The sequence below is a fragment of the Camelus ferus genome, chromosome 25 (assembly GCF_009834535.1).
Source record: "Camelus ferus isolate YT-003-E chromosome 25, BCGSAC_Cfer_1.0, whole genome shotgun sequence".
In the NCBI taxonomy this organism is placed as follows: domain Eukaryota; kingdom Metazoa; phylum Chordata; class Mammalia; order Artiodactyla; family Camelidae; genus Camelus; species Camelus ferus.
In genome coordinates this window covers 23,629,196-23,650,743 of record NC_045720.1, presented here as the reverse complement: position 1 = coordinate 23,650,743, position 21,548 = coordinate 23,629,196, and the positions used below count along the sequence as shown (strand labels likewise).

At 37.5% G+C, this 21,548-nt stretch overlaps 1 protein-coding gene across 7 annotated transcripts in view; it reads left to right on the top strand.

Moving 5' to 3' along the window:
- Positions 1-21,548, top strand: part of PKHD1L1 (PKHD1 like 1) — a 133,712-nt gene that overhangs the window by 63,162 nt on the left and 49,002 nt on the right. For all 7 annotated transcript variants that reach the window (XR_004315082.1, XM_032467653.1, XM_032467655.1 and 4 more), the window contains 16 exons: positions 284-426; positions 826-930; positions 1,826-2,014; positions 2,779-2,949; positions 3,462-3,688; positions 4,429-5,413; positions 7,332-7,580; positions 8,284-8,433; positions 9,873-10,047; positions 10,982-11,138; positions 11,543-11,699; positions 12,941-13,020; positions 13,497-13,626; positions 14,635-14,764; positions 18,548-18,789; positions 19,929-20,065. Coding sequence is in view for 6 of the 7 variants with exons in the window: in XM_032467653.1 (XP_032323544.1) it covers positions 284-426; positions 826-930; positions 1,826-2,014; positions 2,779-2,949; positions 3,462-3,688; positions 4,429-5,413; positions 7,332-7,580; positions 8,284-8,433; positions 9,873-10,047; positions 10,982-11,138; positions 11,543-11,699; positions 12,941-13,020; positions 13,497-13,626; positions 14,635-14,764; positions 18,548-18,789; positions 19,929-20,065 (3,427 nt within the window). In the remaining variant the exon portion in view is untranslated. The remainder of the gene's footprint in view (positions 1-283; positions 427-825; positions 931-1,825; positions 2,015-2,778; positions 2,950-3,461; positions 3,689-4,428; positions 5,414-7,331; positions 7,581-8,283; positions 8,434-9,872; positions 10,048-10,981; positions 11,139-11,542; positions 11,700-12,940; positions 13,021-13,496; positions 13,627-14,634; positions 14,765-18,547; positions 18,790-19,928; positions 20,066-21,548) is intronic.

The window sequence follows — 21,548 nt, the reverse complement described above, 5'->3', positions numbered from 1 at the left end:
CCCATAACCATATTTTTCCCATAATATTTTAAGATCTTCCATCTCAAACTCTTCTGCCATGGGATTTTCAGAAATCTAATCTTCATATTTAGGGGAAGAAATGTTATATATGTATACGATCCAACTAAATTTAGGTCATGTTAATTATCATATTCTCTAGTTTGAAATAGTAATGACTAATGAAATATTCGCTTACTACCTCTTAAATAAATCATTTTCTAATGAGTTTAACAGCATGACTCCATGGAAAACTCATTGAAATGACTTAACTTTTCTTTTGCAGAGACAAGTTAAATGCTTCTATACGATATATTTTGGAAGTGACCAACATGTTTCCACAAAAAGGCTCGTTATATGGTGGAACTGAAATCACTATAATGGGTTTGGGCTTCAGCACAATCCCAGCTGAAAACACCGTGCTCTTAGGTACGCGTTTCACCCTCACAGGAAGGCTGTCATCATTCTCATCTTAAAAGATGTGCTATAGGTGCTGACTTATTACAAAAACACTCTCAATCATGGAAGCTTTATCTATTAGCTTATGAAAGGTTAGGTGTATTTGGTTAGGTGGCGAAGAGAAGCTAAATAGCTGCTTTTGGTTTCAGTGAATAATCACTGTATTTAACGCGTATTTTAAGAAGAGGAGGTCTCTGTTCTGGAACTAATCAGTACTCAGACACGATTACTATCAGGAAGACAGTACCAAAGATCCTACCACGTAACGTGGAGCTGTCGGGCCTTGACTGTTGACTCATTATGCTTCATCTCTGTATTTCACAAACTATTTGAGAAAATGAGTTTTTCCCCTGTGTTTATTCTGTTTAGGGTCCTTCCCTTGCAATGTGACATCATCATCAGAAAATGTCATAAAATGTATTCTTCACTCAACAGGGAATGTATTCAGGATTACCAACGATGGGGAAGATTCAGGTATCAGACAGCATTTATACGTTGTAAATAATGGAAGCACATTACTTGGAATTAATTTGATTTTTATTTGTAATACTTCAAAATATTCAGAGAATAAATATGGTTATTTCCTTCTATAATTTGTTAATAATTTGTCTAGAATTTATCCCCTTGACATAGGGGACCACATGTAGAATGAATCAGTGGTAGACTTGAGACTAAAAGGCAAGGCTTTAAATTTCCAAGTTCATCGGGGGAGGGTATAGCTCAGTGGTAGAATGTGTGCTTAATATGCATGAGGTCCTGGGTTCAATCCTCAGCCATAGAAAGAAAGACAGAAAGAAAGAAAGACAAAGACAGAAAGGAAGGAAGGGAGGGTGGGAGGGAGGAAAACCTAATTACCGCCCCCCTAAAAAATTTTTAAAAATAAAAAATTACCAAGTTCAGGAATTGCTACTTGGTTTTACTGCAGTATAGAATCTCCTAATTACTGTAATTTGTTTTCAGTTGTGGGTTTCTAAATAAATATTAAAATTGAAACTATATAGATTTTTGCATGCTTGAAGCCTGAGAACATTTTTGTTTAAAGAATTGATCATAGCTTTTAAAAATATTCCATGTGATATTTCTGAACCACTTGTATATTGGCTCTGATTGTTTTCGAGTTGTCTCTCAGTCATCAGTTTTGGTTTGTGTGGTTTATAGTTTCCTAATTTTCTCTTAATCTCACTTTCCATTATTTCTGTTTATTTTTGTTTTGTGTTTTAATTAGGCACATGAAAGTGTTGCAATGTTAATTAAAAAGTTTTTTCACTAGTGCCTGTATAAAAAAGCAATATTTTCAAAGATAATTATTAAGAATTTTTACTCCTTTTCCTTGTTTTGTTTAAAAATGTGACTCAATTCTTGCTCCCAGTGCGTGGATTAGGTTATGCCTGGTCACCATCAGTCTTGAATGTGTCTGTGGGAGACACAGTTACGTGGCATTGGCAAGCACATCCGTATCTTAGGGGAATAGGATATAGAGTTTTCTCTGTCTCCAGTCCTGGAAGTGTAATTTATGATGGCAAAGGATTTACAAATGGAAGAGAAAAATCTGCAACAGGTATGTTTCCACCTTTTCGCTTTTGCATCATGCTTCTTCTTCCTAGATATAATAAAAAGAAATTTTGTTTAGATTTAAAATACTTTTGCATAAATGGTATATACAAAGAAACAAAATGGTTTAGTTGGCATTTATTATAGTAAAAATATTAACATATTTATGCAATATTTTAAATGAATGTCAACAAGGTTTTCTATATATCAGATAAGTTCTGATGTCAGAAATATCTTCATTCATTCTGGGATAATCAACCAATTGAAAAAATATATCAAAACATGTAAAATACAAAGAAAACTGGAATATGTGTTTTAATCATAGCCATATGGTAGCAAGTAGTGAACTTCTGTTGACTGGAATCAGCTTTAAAATCAGTATTTCTCCTAGGACAGTGCCTTTTAGACTGCCTGTTTTGTTCTACACATGTATCTGTATGAACTTTTTACTCATGAACACAAACTAAATATTGCTTATTTTTCATTGTACGCTGAGTTTTTCTTTAAGAGTTGGCAGGTAATGCCAGACTTAACATGGTCTTTCTAGAAAAATCAATGCTGGATATTGTTTTCCTGGAATGTAGTTTCAATATACAAGACAGCTGTTTCATAGACATTTTTTAGTCATTTCCTTACTACTTCCAGTTGAAATATCACACACGTGAAAAATGAGAAACCTGTCATCTGCATATGTGTTTGATCATTTCAAGTTCCTTTTCAAAGATGCGTTAACTGCTTCTATTTATTATGTGCTGTCTTATTTTATGGCAGGTTCATTTTCTTACCAATTTACTTCACCTGGAATCCATTATTACAGCAGCGGGTATGTTGATGAGGCTCGATCCATTTTTCTCCAAGGAGTCATTAACGTCTTACCAGCTGAAACCAGGCACGTTCCCCTGCACCTGTTTGTGGGTGGCAGTGAAGCCACGTATGCTCCAGGTAAGAAAGTTACATATGGAGTATGTGGTTTTTCTGGAGTAGGAGGCAGATGACTGAGTCTGTCTCTTACTAGCACACAAACTTGAGTAGTTCCAGACTATTGTGAGACTGGAATTTATTCTACAAAATAAGGATCATGTTAATGTTGCCCTGCCAGTCTCCCAGAATCCTTGTGAGCCTCAAATGAGATGTAGCGTGAAAAAGTTCTGATACTCCACATGTGCCAGAAAATGTATTAAAATGTGAGATGATGTTATTGCTTTATTTTCCCCATGGGTTCTGGCCTCAGACAAATTGAAAAATAAATTAATTCTATGTTCCGTCTTTACTGTATCATCTTTGTCCAGGTCTTTCTTTTAACTTTGTTGTGCCTGAGGCTCCTCTTGTCATTTAAAAACAAGGGAGTTTACCAGTACCTAAGCCACTGTCATCAAAATAGAGTAATGCAGTCTGAATACAATTCTTGTTTTAGAAAATAATACATGACTTACAGGCGTTTCTTTTGTCTAAAGGAGGACCCGTGAATTTGCACTTGGGAAGCTCTGTGGCAGGCTGCCTAGCAACAGAACCCCTGTGTGGCCTGAACAATACTGAGGTTAAAAATTCCAATAGATTGCTCTTTGAGCTTTCAAGTTGTTTTTCACCATCTATAAGTAACATTAGTCCATCCACTGGAACAGTAAATGAGTTGATAACAATTACTGGACATGGCTTCAGTAATCTCACATGTGCTAATAAGGTAAGAATATATAAAGATCCTTTTACTTGTATATAGTCAGTGAAAGAGAAGAAAGATGTTTCACTCACAACCTTGTAATTTAATTTACAACAACTTTATTGTGATATGTCACATCCTGTACAATTCACCCATGTAAAGTGCACAATTCAAAAACTTACAGTATAGTCACAGTGTTGTACATCCATCAGCACAATTTTAGAACATTTTCCTTATCCCACAAAGGACTCCACAATCCTTAGACATTACCTCCAACCCCTCCATATCTCCCAGCCCCAGACAAACACTAATCTTTTTGTCTCTGTGTATTTCCTCCTGTGGTTATTCTTATAAATAGAATCATACAATATGTGGTCATTTGTGACCAGCTTTATTCACTAAACATAATGTTTTCAGGGTTCATTCATGATGTACAGTGTATCAGTACTTCAGTTCTTTTTGTGGCTGAATACTGTTCCATTGTATGGTGTATACATTTTATTTATCTATTCATTAATTCATGAACATATGGTTGTTTTCACCTTTTGGGCTATTACGAGTAATGTAGCCATGAACATTCATGTATGATCATAATTTAGTTTTAAGATTAACCCAAGATTTGCCTTAGTCAGCCCCCTAAATTAATTTTATGAATAAAAAGTTTGCACATGATCAATTCCTTAAATTTAGTTGTTGCTAATACAAAATTTAAGTTCATACTAGAGTAACATATTGACTTGTTTTCATATTCATTTTGCTTTCAGGTTACAATTGGTAGCTATCCCTGTGTTGTAGAAGAAAGTAGTAACAATTTCATTGTGTGTCACATTGACTCTCAAAACTCAATGGTTGTTGGCATCAGGGAAATTGTCAGATTAACTGTCTACAACCTGGGCACTGCCATCAACACACTGTCTAATGAATTTGATAGACGGTTTGTACTTTTGCCAAACATCGACATGGTGTTACCAAATGCAGGGTCAACTACAGGAATGACAAAAGTGACCGTAAAAGGCTCTGGATTTGCAGGTCCTTCTGCAGGTGTACGAGTCCTTATGGGTCATTCTCCATGTAGCATTCTGTCGGTGAATTACACAGCCATTGAATGTGAAACATCTCCTGCCCCCCAGCAGCTTGTGAAAGTCAGTCTTCTGATCCACGGAGTGCCTGCCCAGTGCCAGGGGAACTGCAGCTTTTCGTATTTAGAAAGCATCACTCCTTCTATAACAAGAGTCTCCCCATACTCCATCACAGGGTCTGCACAAGTTCTTATTGAAGGAGAAGGTTTTGGTGCTCTCTTGGAGGACATTTCTGTTTTCATTGGAAACCAACAGTTCAGAGCAATCGATGTTAATGAAAACAACATCACTGTCCTTGTGACTCCTCTTCCAGCTGGGCTTTATTCTCTTAGTGTTGTGGTGGGAACGAAGGGCTTGGCTCTGGGAAACCTCACTGTCCACAGCCCCGCAGTAGCATCTGTCACACCAGCTTCTGGAAGCATTGGAGGTGGAACTACTCTGGTGATCACAGGAAACGGCTTCTATCCAGGCAACACCACAGTCACTGTTGGGGATGAACCTTGTCAAATTATTTCTGTCAGTTCCAGTGAAGTCTGCTGCCGCACCCCAGCAGGGACAGCTGGGACGGTCAGTGTGAAGATCTCTGTCAACGCAGTCGCTTACCCACCTCTGTCATTTACGTATGCCTTGGAAGATACTCCACTTCTCAGAGGAATTGTCCCAAGTACAGGTACTCCGATACCTGCCTGCTTGTTGTCTTGATACCATATTATCGGTAATATTTATTAGCACAGAATTGGAATTATGTTTGCGAATCATTATCAGGATGTGATTTTAGACAGTCCCTCTTAACCAATACATGAGATTTAAGTTCTTTGTTGTCTCTGTTTTGCAATTATTTTTCACATTGTTGGGATAAAATTTTTAGTCAAGTTCTCACTTCTATTTTGAAACAAAATCCCCATTAACTTTACCCAGATATCAAAATAAGGAAGAAATAGATGGCTATCTATGGACTAGAGTTGGTTATTAATCTATGACATTAATGTTAATATGGAACAGGAAATACCTGTTAAAATCGACAAGTAGTTGATCTTTCTAATATTGAGAATCTTTTAGAATATCTTGTTTCCATGAAACTACAATTGATTACTAATTTATTAATACAACAGAAGTCTTTTTAAGGGGGAAATTGGCCCATTAAGATGGAAAAAATATTATTATAAAATAGGATTTACTTAATTATTTAGCATGACTTACTTTTCTAAGCTAAGAATAGATTGAAATGTCTTCTTGATTCTTTGTCACTATGCTTTGCTGATCATCTTGAAGCTGCTGGAATGCTTATCATCTATGTAATGAACTCTGGAGAGGCTGCTGCAGTGTTATGGCTGAGAACATTACCTTGACACCTTGAAATTTTCTTTTAGACATCAAATTTTCCCATTTAGAGTTTTTGAAAAGCAAATATTTACCATAGCAATGGCATACTTTCCCCTCATGTATTTGTAATCTTTGCAAATGAAGAACTAGATATGTTCCTTATTTCCAGTGAACTATTTCTGTCTCATCACTCTCTTTGAATGTACCTTTCAAAACAATCTGAAGATAGAAGAGACTTGTAGACAAGTGAGAACTGAGCTGTTTTATTTACTGAACAGATGAGGCTCTCTTACACTTAGAACAACACTTTTCCTATGAAAGGTGAAAATGCCAGACAAGAATAAAAATTTAAGACCCCCAAATATTTTTGTACCTTGTATCTTAAAGCTATTCCTAACATGAAAGATCACATTAATATCTGTGGTCTTTAAAATGACAAGTTATACTTCGGTGATCCTTACTATGGTCAATTATATGGTTATTTTTACTATTACTACTTGAACTAAAAGCAAACTACTGCTTGGTGACTCTGCATTTGTAACAAGTTATGTTGATTAATATCTATTCAATTACTATGTAGGTGTGTATGTATGCATTTGGATGACCATGAAAAATTCCATGTGTGTAATGGCCTCAGTATGTGTTTCTAAAAGAAGGAAGGAAAAGAAGACTGAAATACTTTATTCTGTGTACATCTATTCAAGGCATTACCATTAACATGTCTATAAGTCATTAAATTAATTCCATATTTCTGTATTTTACTATCTTACACCTGATTATTTATATATCATAATTTCTTTATCAAGTCATACACTTTGAAAATATTTGAATTAAGAAAAATAGTCCATTCTTCAGAAAAGTTGCAAATATCAGGAAAGTACCAAAAGTTTCAAAAAGTAAGCTCCATCCCAAAAGGACTCTAACCCACCACCCCTGCTCAGGCATTCACATTCTTCAGCTCTGGATCTTTCTTCTCTCTTTTCCAGTAGCCTGAATTATTAGTAATTTACAACTCAGTAGGATGGAGAGACCTGCTGAAAAATAATGAACATTGAGATAAATATCTTATAGTTATTATATCATAGACTGCAGTGAAATTATAGCCAAAATGTATATGACACAACATGTAATGTTGATATTTATATTAGTTTTAAAGTACTGGATATTACTTTGCTTAGGGAAGTCAATAGGTGTATCTTTAAATGCAAGTGTAAGTCTTGGAATTTAGATATATTTATATTGTCTGCTTTTTTTTTTTTTTTAAGGTCCACCAGGGACTGAAATTCAGATCACTGGATCTAATTTTGGTACCGATATCTTGGAAATTTCAGTGGCGATAGATAACATCCAGTGTAATGTGACCATGGTCAATGATACTGTGTTGCAGTGCATCACTGGAGATCATGCTGGTGGCACTTTTCCTGTTATGATGCATCATAAGACAAAAGGCTCTGCTGTGTCCACAGTTGTATTTGAGTACCCACTCTCTACTCAGAATATTCATCCAAGCCAAGGTACTCACAAATGTGCCAGAACCTGGAAATATTTTATATTGTTTCAGTAAACACTTACTTAAGGGGAAAAAAAACCATATTCTTCAAACCCTGCTAAAAGTTGTAGCTTCTATAACACATTAAAATGTTTTTGTTTATACATCAAATAAGCAAGCATGTAAGGGTATCAATTAACCATTTCAAAATATTTGTTTAATGCCTGTATTTCTTTTAGTGCTATATAATTTCTTTAAAATTTAATCTTGTTGAAATGTCCAGGTTATATGTGGAAAGCTTTTTAAAAATCATGTTTAGACATCACTGGCCTGTAATTATGTCTACGTAAATATTTTTTCCTATTTGAAAATTATTTTATTGGTTAAAAACCTTAAGAAAGTATAACCTATGTACTTTTAATTAAAATAGTAATTATATGTTTATGTTTTGACTCCTCTGAAATTCTTTGTGACATTTCTTTTCAATAAAATTTTAGTTCTTAGAAGTAGTTTAAATAAATGACTGGATGTGACATTTACTCAGTGGAAGATTTAAAAAAACTACAATCAAAAGAGATTCTGTTGCACTAATATAAATAATTTCAGTTGTAAGAATTTTTTCATTTAATGTAATTTACTTCCATTTCAGGTTTTGAAATAAAGTTAAATATGTGTATGAAAGAGGTTTTCTTTTCATTGACTTTGTCCCTTTTGTATGTCTTCACTAGGGAGCTTCGGTGGTGGTCAAACCATGACTGTGACAGGCACTGGGTTTAATCCACAAAATTCAGTTATATTAGTGTGTGGCTCAAAATGTGCTGTTGACAGACTTGCATCTAATTCTACAACATTATTATGTGAAATTCCACCCAATGATGGTAAGTAATCAGGAAAAAAGAATGACAGTCTTTGAGAACCGTTTAATTTTATGGAGATCAGTTTTTCAAGTTTTCGTGTTCTTTGCAACAACTGAACCACCTTTATGGCTTTCCTGATTTTAAGCAACTTCTTCAGAATTTTTGTTTCTAGGTTTGTATGTTTTCCAAGATTCATAACATTTGGGTTAGATGGAATTATTTGGAGTAAATTGCAGCTTTTCAGTTTATCACATAAACTGAGCATGCCACATGGATGACATGTTTTTAGCTCCCATGGGAGGATTAGCTTTTCCTTAAAGATAGGATAGTACAGTGGTTATGAGTGTGGATGCTGGAATGCGTGGCCAAGATTCAACCCCAGGGTGTGTCTTTGGGCAAGTTATTCAACCTCTCTGTGCCTTAGTTTCCTCATCTGTAAAATGAAAATAATCACATTAGCCTACTTTACAGGATTATTGTGAGATTTAATAAGTTAATGTATGTAAAATGGATAGAATGATATCTGAAACATGCTATGTGAGTTGCTATTATTATCACTCTTATTTATTTTTATTTAGTGGTCAAGAGCCTGGGCCCTGAGGATCCCCTGAATTTGTTTTGCCACTAACTGTCACCTCAGCTAAATAACTTAGTTCCTCTCTGTTTCAGTTTGTCCATTTATCAAATGGAGATAAGAGTAACCCTAATTCAGTGGGTTATTGTGAAATTTAAATATCCGGTACTTCAAGTACCCTACAAATTTTAATTATATAACAAAATTTAAGAAGAACCAAAAAGAATAATATAGATGAATAAAGGACATAGTTTATGAGCAAATATTTTTTAAAACATTAATGAAGTTTGTTGAAGCTTTTCTAAGTGCTTCTTCTGATTTCTTAAATAAAGAATATTGAAGAAAATGTAACATTTCTCTGACTGTGCTATTTACCATTTCAACATCAGAGTTCATATCCTGATTTCTTTTTTTAAATGCAGCAGTGCTGTCAAGATTTGTTAAGGTTTTCAGGTCATTTGTCTTAATACTAGTTCTGCTTCTTTTCTCAGCGTTTTTGTATTGAGTTTGCAGTTTTTCTGTCTCTTGCCTTGCTTTCAGCTGTCCCTCTTGGCCGTCATCAGCGTGCCTGCGCTTAGCTCTTCTTCCTTCCTTCCTCTCTAATTTGCAATGTCGACTCCTCTTGGACTGGAAGACCAGATAGACAGGTTTGTAGAATTGTCTGTAGTAAGAGGCTCCGAAGGAGGGTCTAAGGGTCTTTCCCCTGCTGATAATGTGCATGAACTTTGTGATATTTTTGGCTACAACTGGAGATCTTTATTATTTTACGTATAGCCTGTGAAAATGACTTTGGGCAAAGGAAGATGGTATTGAAAATGTTTGGGGGTTTTGGAAATGAGTAAGGGCCTGATGGCAGAACTGGACTCATCTGATCCTTGTATCGTAGGCGGGGGACCTGAGCAGCGCTGTGAAGTGAGTGTGGTCCACGGGAAGAATTTGTCTCGGTCCACAACTCCTTTTACCTACACCATGTCGCTGACTCCACTCATCACCAAAATCGCTCCCCAGAGAGGCAGTACAGCAGGAGGCACCAGACTCACAGTCCTGGGAGTGGGCTTCAGGTCCTGTCCTCACGTGCACATACATCAGTGCCTGTTTCCAGACTCCAGCTGTTGTGCGTGCTCTCCCGTGTGCCAGAACAGTGTCTGAGCGTGGTCGTGGAATGTGTGCCCATCTGCTCAAAAGCCACCTATCTTTACTGACTACACAGTCTGTGTCAGGGACCTTCCTACCTCATAGAAACTTCCTGACTTACCTTCTTAGATATTTTTCAATCCCATTTTGTGATTAGAAGACTAACATTAGAGAAGCTACATAACTTTCTCCAGATCCCAGGAAGTAGCCTCACAAGCATAAATCACCTTCTGGATATGTTTTGCCCAATGTCACATCTGCAGCCATCAACTGCTTCATTGGGTCAATGAAACACCTCTTCAGGCACCTGGTCCATTTCATTGTAACTTGTTAGATTCCTTTTTCCTAAACATACTCATTATTTTGCACTATAATTATCCTTCAAGTGGATAAGGCTGACTTTAAAACCCCAGATCATCTAAATCATAGCAAGCAGTTTTAATTCCTCAAGTACTTTTAACTACCTTGGATGGCAGTTTTACAAGATTCAGTTTCAAAGTCTGTGAATGTGGTGAAAGTGTCACATAGACGTAATGAACACTGAGAGTCTCTTACAAAGAAGCCTGTTTGGAGTCCAACATAGAATCTCTCAATAATTTGGACACAAGCAGTTTTCCTCCAACACTACGATACTTGCTAGTTTCTACAGTTTTATTTCCTGACCTCTCCATCTTTTTGTTTACTTTTTTCTCAAAAAATATTTTGAAGTTTTACTACTGAAAAAAGTGTCAATCTGCACTTTGATGCACATTGGGTAGGAGCATTGTTTTTACAGTAATGCATATGAAGAGGGTTTGACTGTGTGCCCTAGAAATTTGAGAAAATCATCAATGTTTTGTGTTCCCCCTTTCTACTTTCCAGTGAAAATATTCAGGATGTTCTTGTCACTATAGCTGAAGCCAGATGTGATGTTGAGTATTCCAACAAGACGTATCTCATCTGCACGACAAACGCCCACTCTCCTTCAGGGTGGGCTTCAGTGCGTGTCAGCATCAGAGGCATCGGCGTGGCCAAACTGGTAATGGTGCTGTGGGCTAGAACAGTCTCAGCGATAGACAGATTCGCATTACGGGAGGTGAAGTAGTTGGTAATGGACTTTTTGCTTTGTTAATGTCTCCAAAAAACAACTGAAATGTGACTATAATGAAGCAGATCTTTATTTTGCTTATTACTAAAATTTTATTATTTCAGATTTCAAATTATTCTGGGTTGTGGGGTAATTGGTAATGGATTTTTTTCAGGTTTTTTTTTTTTAATTATTGTGAAGTGAACCAACAGGCAGCTCTAACATATTTAAAGTAGGTTATACTTGACTATTAATGACGGTGTTCATTGTTTCAGATTTCTTCATTTTGAGAAACTGAACGAAGAAGAATTGTGACAAAACCTCTGAATATAAAAGTGTTTCATGTTCTGTTACAGGATAATGCTGACTTCCTCTACATTGATTCCTGGTCCTCCAGCTTCTCATGGGGAGGAAAGTCTCCCCCGGAGGAAGGCTCACTAGCTGTTATTACAAAAGGACAGACAATTTTGCTGGATCAGAATACCCCTATCCTGAAAATGTTGCTTATTCAGGGTAAATGTCTGAAAATCTGTTTATTGTATTAGACTCTGCCTGCGAAATATTTCTGTGACATTACTTTAATCAAAATTCATGATTATGAACATCCATAGTTGTGTCGTGTTTTGAACACAGTGTAGTACTGAGTTCTTTAAACTGAGTATTACAATCCATTTGTGGTTATGAACTTGTTTATTGTGTTGCAACCAGAATCTTTTAATGAAACAGAATAAAGAATATCAGTGTACTGCATTCATATGGGCAAGCAGCTTTTAAAGTTAAATATTTCATGGAACTTTTGTTTCAATAACTGTGTGTGTGTGTATACGCCAGTGCACATGAAGTGGATCACAACAGTAAAAGGTATTTCCTACTTAGAAAAACACTAGTATAATGGGTCCCAGGGGGTTGTAAAATCATAGAGATTTTGTTAAATGTTATACTCAATGACCCCCGACTCCCCCCCTTCGATGCCAGGTTGTGATTTAACCTTTGCCTATGAACGTGCTTTTTCCTGTTACCTGAAGTTCTCTCTGCTTCTTAATATTCTGTTTTTAATACAGAAAACTAAATAGCCGGAACTGTTACAATTGTGTGTAAAAGAAGCAGTAATTGGCAAGAGTAAAACGCCTGGCTCTTTAGTGTATAAACTTTACCATAATGGTTTTAGCTGTTCAGAGGCCTTTGCATTTTGTTTTTGTTTTAACTTCTGGGATAATAGCAGTGTCTTGGTTATTTGAAGTTATCAACTATGGAACCTTTGGGCAAGTGATGTGTCACTGTCCACAAATCTGCATCAATCTCATAAAAAATATGTCTCATTACGTTCTTTAATAATGCCAACCAGGCTACAGCTGTTGCTAGTGCACATTGGTGAATAAAAGCTCAGAGCTAATGTTGGCAGTGTGATAGTTTCTATTAAAAAGTGCTTTTCTCTTTTATTTTAATTTTTTATTCTTAATTTATATTTTGAGGTCCTGTGTTTGTAGGACTAGAATTCATATAACTGCACTATTTAATAGCATTTAAAATAACAAATGATTAAGGGAAAATAATCTGCCCTGGGATTTGGTTTTCTATCAACTCCCTGGGTTTTGTCTGTATTTTTATACTTTCCGTTGCACAAGAGCTGAGTTGAAGTCACTTGCATAGTGACAGCAGATGAGGATAAGAAATTAGATTTTAAAGTATAATTTAATAAATAGCTTTTAATAAGAATTTTCCTGTGATATATTTCAAAATTGTATGGTTCGTAGGTGGAACTCTGATATTTGATGAAGCTGACATTGAACTCCAGGCAGAAAATATTCTAATTACAGATGGAGGTGTCCTTCAGGTATACAAGAGAACTTGATCTATATCCATTGCTAACGTCTCTCTATTTCTTTTTAAAATAGTATGTGTAAAATAGACAGTTTAATTATGCAAAACTCTCACAAGTTTATCTTTGTGTGGGTCTCTGTTCTTAGCATAAAATCTTGTTTCTGGATTTTAAAAATTCCCAGAATATTTTATGTGCACTTAATGGGAAGATAAAGTGTGCTGTCATAGAGCAGAATATTAAATAGAGCATTAAAAAAAATTGGCTCTGATGTGTGGCTAAAGTCAAGCAGTATACTTTCCAAAGGTCTGACATAGTGTATTTGGCTGACTGGAAAATGGAAGGTTTATATTATGGAGGAAAGATACGGAGAAAGGAACAATTGATTCTCAAAAGAGAAGGGAGAAAAGGGAAGAATTTGCTTTTGAGTGATTAGAACTGCGGACAATGACTTTTAACTTTCTGAATGACACTTGTGAAATCCCTTGCAGATTGGGACAGAAGCATCCCCATTTCAGCACAAGGCAATCATTACCCTGCACGGGCACCTGCGATCTCCTGAGCTCCCAGTATATGGTGCCAAAACGCTGGCCGTGCGGGAGGGAATCCTGGATCTGCACGGTGCGGGGCCAGAGGGCTGGGGGAAGCGGTCCAGGAGAGACTAGCCAGGAAGCCAGAGATAATCCTCCTGAAAACGCTCTCTAAATGAAACCTTCCCAAGCTTCTCTCTCCATATTCTCTCTTTACGCCTCTTTATCTCTTCCCTCCCTTGTCCAGGCCGGGCCAGCCCCTACAGACCACCAAGACTCACAATCAGGGTTCCGCCTAGGAAGCCCTTCCATCACATCTTTTGCCTAATTTAGCGCTTAAAGACAATTCGCGTTGATTGTTTACTTCATTCATTAATCTATTATAAAAAAGGCATGAAGTCTAGAAGCAGAAATTATGACTTCTTACATTTGTATTTTAAAATGGGCTCTTTCTAAAACACAACTATAAATTTACAGTTGTGCTTTTCTATAACCATATTCTGGAAAATTATCAGCAAAGAAAAGTGATTTTGATCACATATTTGAGGTATCAAGGTAACATTATTTAAAAGCATGACGTGAATCCTTTTTATATGAAGTTTTCTATATTGCCATAATCTACCTCTTTTATAAGTTTAGAATATATAAACATGATACCCCATTATGATCATAAAAGTCCTGCACTGTGCTAAATATATACAATAATAGGATTTTCAGAAATTTACACGTTTCATTTGTCTCTAGATTATCAATTTAGGCAATTCCTATCAACAATGACAAAAGTAACAGGCCTCGGCCCATTTTATTAATAGCATCACACCAGTTGTATTGAGCTCATATATCATACAAAGAAATGGAATTTATCACTGTGGAAGGATTTTTTTAAAATTTATAGACCCATACATGTTATTACAAACCTGGTTCTTATTTTTATACAGTAAGTACTGTAAGTATTTCTTTTGTTGAGAAAGGTATAAAATGCTAAGGTGAAATAAACCTCCCCCAAACTGATTCAATCTGAGAAAAGATTAAAATGCATAAAGCTTTTAATATCCAAGAACACACATCTGAAGAAATTCTCTTTGTATGTTGGCTCCAGGTCTGCCTGTTCCTGTGATCTGGACTCGTTTGGCTCATACTGCAAAGGCAGGGGAAAGGACTTTGATTCTGCAAGAAGCAGTAACGTGGAAACCGGGAGATAAGGTTGTAATTGCTAGCACAGGACACAGGTATGATGTCTTCTGGATCCCATAATTTGGATTTAGAATAGAGATTCTTTTAATTATGTGAAAGAAGAATGATTTGGAAGGTTCACAACTATTTAATTTAAATTTGAAACCTTGAATAAAGAAATATGAACAGCCAAATATGCATTTGCCAAATATTAACGCTGAGTTGATCCTCAGTGTGTTGTTTTCATTGATTGAATTTACTGTAAGAAAAAGTATATGTATAAACTAATAAAAGATTTCTGCTGTTTTTCATGGTTAGGTTCCCTTGTAAGATTTTGTTTGACAAAAGTATTCTGCTGTTAAAAGTCATTTGAGAACCTCTGAGGGAGAGCTTTAGCTAAATACATTAATGCATGCAGAAATGTAAATTGGCTTCTTTGTTTAGGGTTCCCGAAGAACAAGGCTGAGAGCAGCTGGTGAACTCTTTCTTATCTTACAGTCTTGGTGGTGGTTCCCATGGAGCAAAATTGTTAGTAATGACTGAGTGAAAGGGAAGAAATTATAGAATGAGTGATGATTCACACGACCTTTTACATGTCTGACATTTTACAATCGAAACTACTTATGACCCTTAATTTCTGTCTAATTATGTATTTTAAGAAATAAGAAATAAAAGGAACAAAACTAATACAGCTACGCCAACAATACTTGTGGAGCAAGGGAGCAAGAGGAGCTTTATTGTTCAAATTATGAATAATAGCAAAATTGGATCGGGGAACAAATAGTAATTTATGACAGGAAACAGCTAAATTATATGAAAGTCGTGACTCAATTTAGAATTAAAATTCAAGATGGCATTTTGAGTTTGTCACTTTCCAAGTTAAAAATAGACTTGCAGATGTTAGGAAGAGTTAAATATATACTTAGCTTTATAAGCACCCCTTTTTTTTCTCTGCCCTTGAAAGAAATTTTAATTACATATAGCAAAATTAAAAAGCAGCAAAATGACAGAGCTTACTAATAGACAAGAAAGTCCTCATTTTGACTTTTCTGGATGAAATTAAAGAGTAAGTTTAGAATTTAGTTTAGGGATATTGAGTTTTAAGAAACATGAATTAAGGAGTTTCCCACCAAATCTAACGCAGTGTTCACTATCATATTTGCAAATCCTAGCTGAGAGTTTGTAAAGCAGGTAATTAAAAATACTACTTCTAAAGTCAGTCTGCCTGGGTCCAGCCCCCAGCAATGCCACTTACTAGGCCATATTGTTTCACCTCTCTGTGTTTCACTAAAATTGGAATGCTATTAATATGTGTCCCAGAATTATTGTAAGGATTAAATGAGTTAATATGTGTAAACACTTAGAGCAGAACGTGGCTAAAAGTTGGTGCTATGTAAGTGTTAGATACTATTACAAAGGAAGGAAAGGTGTATTTAGGGGCCTATAACATATTAAAATGCTTTTTAGAACCTTCTTTTCTAAAGAAATCTCTGTATCATCTGAACACAAGAGAATTCAGGAGAGGCTGATGCAGGAAAACAGACGTGGGGCATGAGAAGGGCTGAGTCCCAGGTCTCGGTTGAGCCCCTGGGACGTGCCCCGCCAAGCGTGGGTCCTTGGCTTTGCGAAGGAAAAAATTCAAGAGTGAGCCACAGTTGAATAAAAGTAGATTTATTCAGAGAGATACATTGAAAGGCAAGAGAAAGGCCATGAGGTGTGGGGGTTGGGTGTTCAGATTAAAAGTAAATACACATTCCATAGACAGAGTGTGGGCTGTCCCCAAACAGGGGGGTTTGGTGGGAGGAGGCAGAGGCTGCGAGGCACCTTGTTGCCAGTTTTTATGGGCTTGCTGGCTTCATGTGCTATTAAGGGGAAGGACCAGTCTAAGTAGCCTGGGGAAGGGGCTGGGATTCCCAGGAAGTTGGCCATTTCCCACTCTGACCTTTTGCAGCTAGCCTTGGGACTGCCCTGGTGCCTGTGGGTGCGTTAGTCACCATGTTAATATATTACAATGGACGTATAATGAAGCTCAAGATCTGCTGGAAGTTAAATCTCCCATCATCCTGAGCCTCAAGGCCTGCAGGGGGTTGAATCTTTCACCATTTTGATGTTAACTGCTGTAGCATTCCTTGAATGGCTGTGCCCTGCCCCTTTCCTTTCTCAAGGCCAGTCCATATCACCTGAGGGATCATGTACTATTGATAACCCTATCTCAAGCATCCTTAATCTCCACCTTCCCCTGCCCTCTACCCTGTAATTCCTTCCCTGAGTCTTGGAATTATAGCTTTCCCCATCCAACCACCATCTTGCAAAAAAAAAAACAACAACCTTGGTCTCCTGTCTCTTGTCTCTTCTAGCTTCTCTCTCTCTCTCTCTCTAAATGATTGAGCTGCTTAATTTCTTCTATTTAATTCTCACTATCCATTTTTTTCCTTTAAACCTACAGTCTGATTTTGATCTTCACAAAACTTTTCTAGTAACCTTCTAACAGCATCCTCCACTTCCTGCACATCACCAAATTCTTTGGGTTCTGCCCTTGAAGTGCCTCTTCCACCAGCTTTCCTTGCTCTCAGTTTAATTAAGACTCTCAGTCCCTCACCCTGAAATATTCCATCATCTTCCTGTTTGGGCTTCATTCCTCTACCTTCTTCCCTCAGGAATTCATTCTGCATTGATTTGTTCAGTCAATCAAAAAAAACGGTTATTGAGTTGTGACAGGTACTAGACTAAGTGCTCAGCATACGGAATGATTCAAGGGGCACCTTACATAGCGGAACAGACAGGGAGTAGGGGGAACAGAGAAGGAAATGCGTGGTTCGACTGCAGCGTGGTGACAACCCGTGCCTACAGGGCACTCCGCGGAGCTTACTGGGAATCCAGAAGAAGGGCTGGGAAAAGGGAGAGAGGTGCCTTTTAACCTATTTCACATGCGACATTGTTATTTGAACTGGTATTTATAGGAGGAAAAGATTTGCCAAGGGAGAGGGGAATCAAAAAGGAATGTCGGGAAGATACAGAGGTAACTCCCCTAAGGGCACCTCTGTCTATAACACCGATCACGCTTTAGTAAATAATACACAATCAGCCACAGACACACACGTCTCCCCAAAGTCAGGGGCACTTTCTACTTGGTGTCACCAGTACTTAGCTCTGTGCCTAGAAAACAGGCTAGACAGTCAGTAAGTGTTTGTTGAATGACTCAATACAAAAATGTGTCTATTATAGGCTTGGCCAGTCCTTTTGCTGGAAAACCAGATGTGTTGAAGGAGTGGGTAGAAATGAGACCTCCGGAACTTAACCTGAGTGATTTCTTTTCCCTGCTCAAGATTCCCTTTATAAGGGTTTCTCAACCTCAGCACTGTTGACATTTTGACTGGATAGCTCCTTGTTGTGTTTCATAGGACTTTTGGAAACATCACTGGCCACTGACCACTAGTAGCAGCCCTTCCCCAGTTATGGCCACCAAAAATATGGCCAGGCATTGCCAGATGTCCCCTTGGGGGAGAAAACCATCCTCAACTAAGAACCACTGAGTGTGATCCGCAAAGTTAGAAGTGAATACTTTTGAATACTTCATAGAATTAGTCCAGTTCTATGAACAAGTATAGCTAGCACTTGGAAAACATTTATTTATTTGAAATGCATCCATAAAATGTATTCAGTTACTTGAAGAAAGAGTGAAATACCATCTTCAAAGTCCTCTTCAGAATATTGTATGGCATAAAAAAGAATTCCCATTTTACAGATGAAATGTTCAAAGAGCGTAAAACAAATAACACCAAAACAATGTTGTGTTAATTTATATTAATTTTGAAAGTTTTTTGTTAAAATTTTTACAGACACAGCCAACAAGAGAATGAAAAAAGGACCATTGCATCTGTATCTGCTGATGGCATAAATGTAACACTAACTGATCCGCTGAGTTACACACACTTAGGAATTACTGTCACCCTCCCAGATGGAACTCCGTTTGAAGCAAGGGCAGAAATTGGAATTCTCACAAGAAATATTTTAATAAGAGGATCTGATAATGTGGAGTGGAATAACAAAATTCCAGCTTGTCCTGACGGATTTGACACAGGTGATTTTAGCAGCTATGGTGTGTCAGCTTGCAGTGTTTCCAGACATTGCAGAAATATTCCCTGGGGGCAAAATCATCCCCCATTGAGAACTAATGGACTAGGTTATGCTCTAGCAATAAATAAAGGCCCACACTTCAGGAATTTAAAGTGATAAAGGCCTATTTCTCATTTATGCTGCATGTGTCCAGTATGGGTCAACAGCGGGGCTCTGCTCATTATAGCTGTTCCAGGGTCGGGGCTGGATCGTTTCCACGATCTCTGAGCCAGGAGGCGAGCTGGCTGGAGAGTTAAGCACTAGCAGTTAGTTCCTTTGGTCCTGAACTGACAGGTGTCTCTTCTACTCAGATGTCAATAGTCTGAACTGGTTCCATGGCTATCCTCCACTTACCACAGTTCTCAAAAAATACATATATTTATAAAACTATATATAACTATATAACCATATACATACACACACATATTGTTAAGAAGCACCAGGCATTTTTCAAGCCTCTTTTAAATATTTTATGTAATCACTACTACCATTACCATCTATAAGTAGTTGAATAATAACTGAAAGTTTAGATACAGCCTTTTCTTCAATGGGAAGCATAAGACAAAGCTCACTGCATTCAATGTCAAATGACCCACGTTCTGGTTGCAGTGCATCGGCTTCAAGTCTCACCGTGTCCATTATGAAACCTAGTTTCGTCCTGGTTAAAATGAAACTACTACCTGTTCTGCCATCCTACTACAGGTGTAAGAATTAAGTGAGACAATTCATGTTCTAATACTATGCCAGTGTAAGATTGTATATATTACGTTAATTCCAAATCTTGAGGAAAATAAAATTAGAGATAATAAATCAAAATACCTTTGTCAGTATTTATTTGAACATTCAAATATTTACTTAGTATCCTCTCTGAGAAATACTGTAGTAAGTACTTTAGAGGATGCAAAGGTGAGCAAGACAAGGCACTTCCCTTTCTCACTGTGCAGAGGAGGAGATGATGTGAATGCAAATAATTGTGTTCCAGGATGAGATTAAAGTTATATGTGTATAGAAGGAGATAATTAGGTGTGAGAAAAAGGCTTTTCATAATTAGAGGATTTTGGCCTGCTTTTTCTTTATGATATCTTTAAAAAACTATTTTTAAAGGTGAATTTGCTACACAGACATGTCTCCAAGGAAAGTTTGGAGAAGAAATAGGAAGTGACCAGTTTGGAGGCTGCATTATGTTTCATGCTCCTGTACCTGGAGCCAACCTGGTAACTGGAAGACTAGAGCATGTGGAGGTAAGTGGCATTATTATTAACAGTTTGTCCAGAGCTGTCCATACAGTGAATGTGTATTGAGCACCTGCTTCTTGCCAGATGCCACTTATAATCTGGTAGAGGTGACAGATACATAAACAGACGATTTTGATACATCTGAGTATTCACCCATGTAAGCATGTCAAAATTTTGTCTCTGTTGTCTCACTCCCTCCCCCACATCAAATTCATCAGTGAGTTCCATCCACTCTGCCCACAAACACTGCATCCTGAATCCGCTGTTCTCCACCACTTCTGCCTGGTCCCTAACCCACGCGCCATCACCTCTCGCCTGGACTATTGCGCTTCTCTCCTAACGGGTCTTCCTGCTCCCACCCTTTCTTCGGTGGAATCTCCACCCCACAGCCGAAGGGGTTTTTATCGTGTGAATCAGATCTTGCTACATCCTGTTCAAAGCGCTTCAGTGGCTTCATATTACAGCTGAAACAAAAAGTCCAAGCCCTCCTGTAGGACCTGCACAAACTGTCCCCAGCTGGGCTCTGACTTTACCTTGTGTGACTCTGCCCCCTTGGCGCCTGCCCTGCCAGCCACACGGGTCCCTGTGTCCCTTGACTGTGTCAAGCACACTCCCGCCTCAGGTTCTCTGCACCTGCCCTTCATTCTGCTTGGAAAGCCTCCCCACCGAACACTTAAATGGTCCACGTTCTTGTTTTAGTCAGGTCTCTTCTCAAATGTTCTCTCTTCAGAGAAGCCTTTCCTCACCACCTTCATTTGAATGGCTTCCCAAACACCTGCTTTTCTTTACTGACTCAGAACTCCTGACATGATATCTGGTTTTGGTGTATTTTTGATCTCTCCCCCAGAGCATAAACTCAGTTCGGAGATTTCTGTCTCTCTGGTTTTCTGCTGATTCTGCTGAAACAGTGCTTAGCATATAGCACATTCTCAATTGACTATTAACTGAACAAATACATAAATAAATGAATAAATATGCAAGATCAGGAGCTCCTCTGTATCTTATTCATATTCAGTCTATATAATCATGGTTTAGCAAAGTTTTTATCTAGCATTCAGTAAAAGGAAGGAAGGAAGGGAGACTGGGAGAGAGGGAGGAAGGAAGGGTGGGAAGAAGGGAGGGATAGTAAAATCTATAAATCCATTAAATTGGGAACACCTCGACTGCAATGAGGGTGGCAGAGTCAATGATGGCGTTTTGTAAAACTCCCCTCCTCCTGGGTTATGTTACTCACACATAGCATCTGGATATGGACTGAGTGAGGTTGCCAGGGTCGATCGGTAAATATTAGTAATAGTTAACTTTTATTTTTAGATGAAGAATGAAAATAAATAGATGCACTAACATTTTATTTTCAAACCTTATGAGACCATATTAGATACACACACACACACACACACACACACACACACACACACACACACAGAGGCATCTTCTGTTTTGGATTATTAGATCGTATGTTGAAAGAAAGTTTAGCAGAGACAGATTT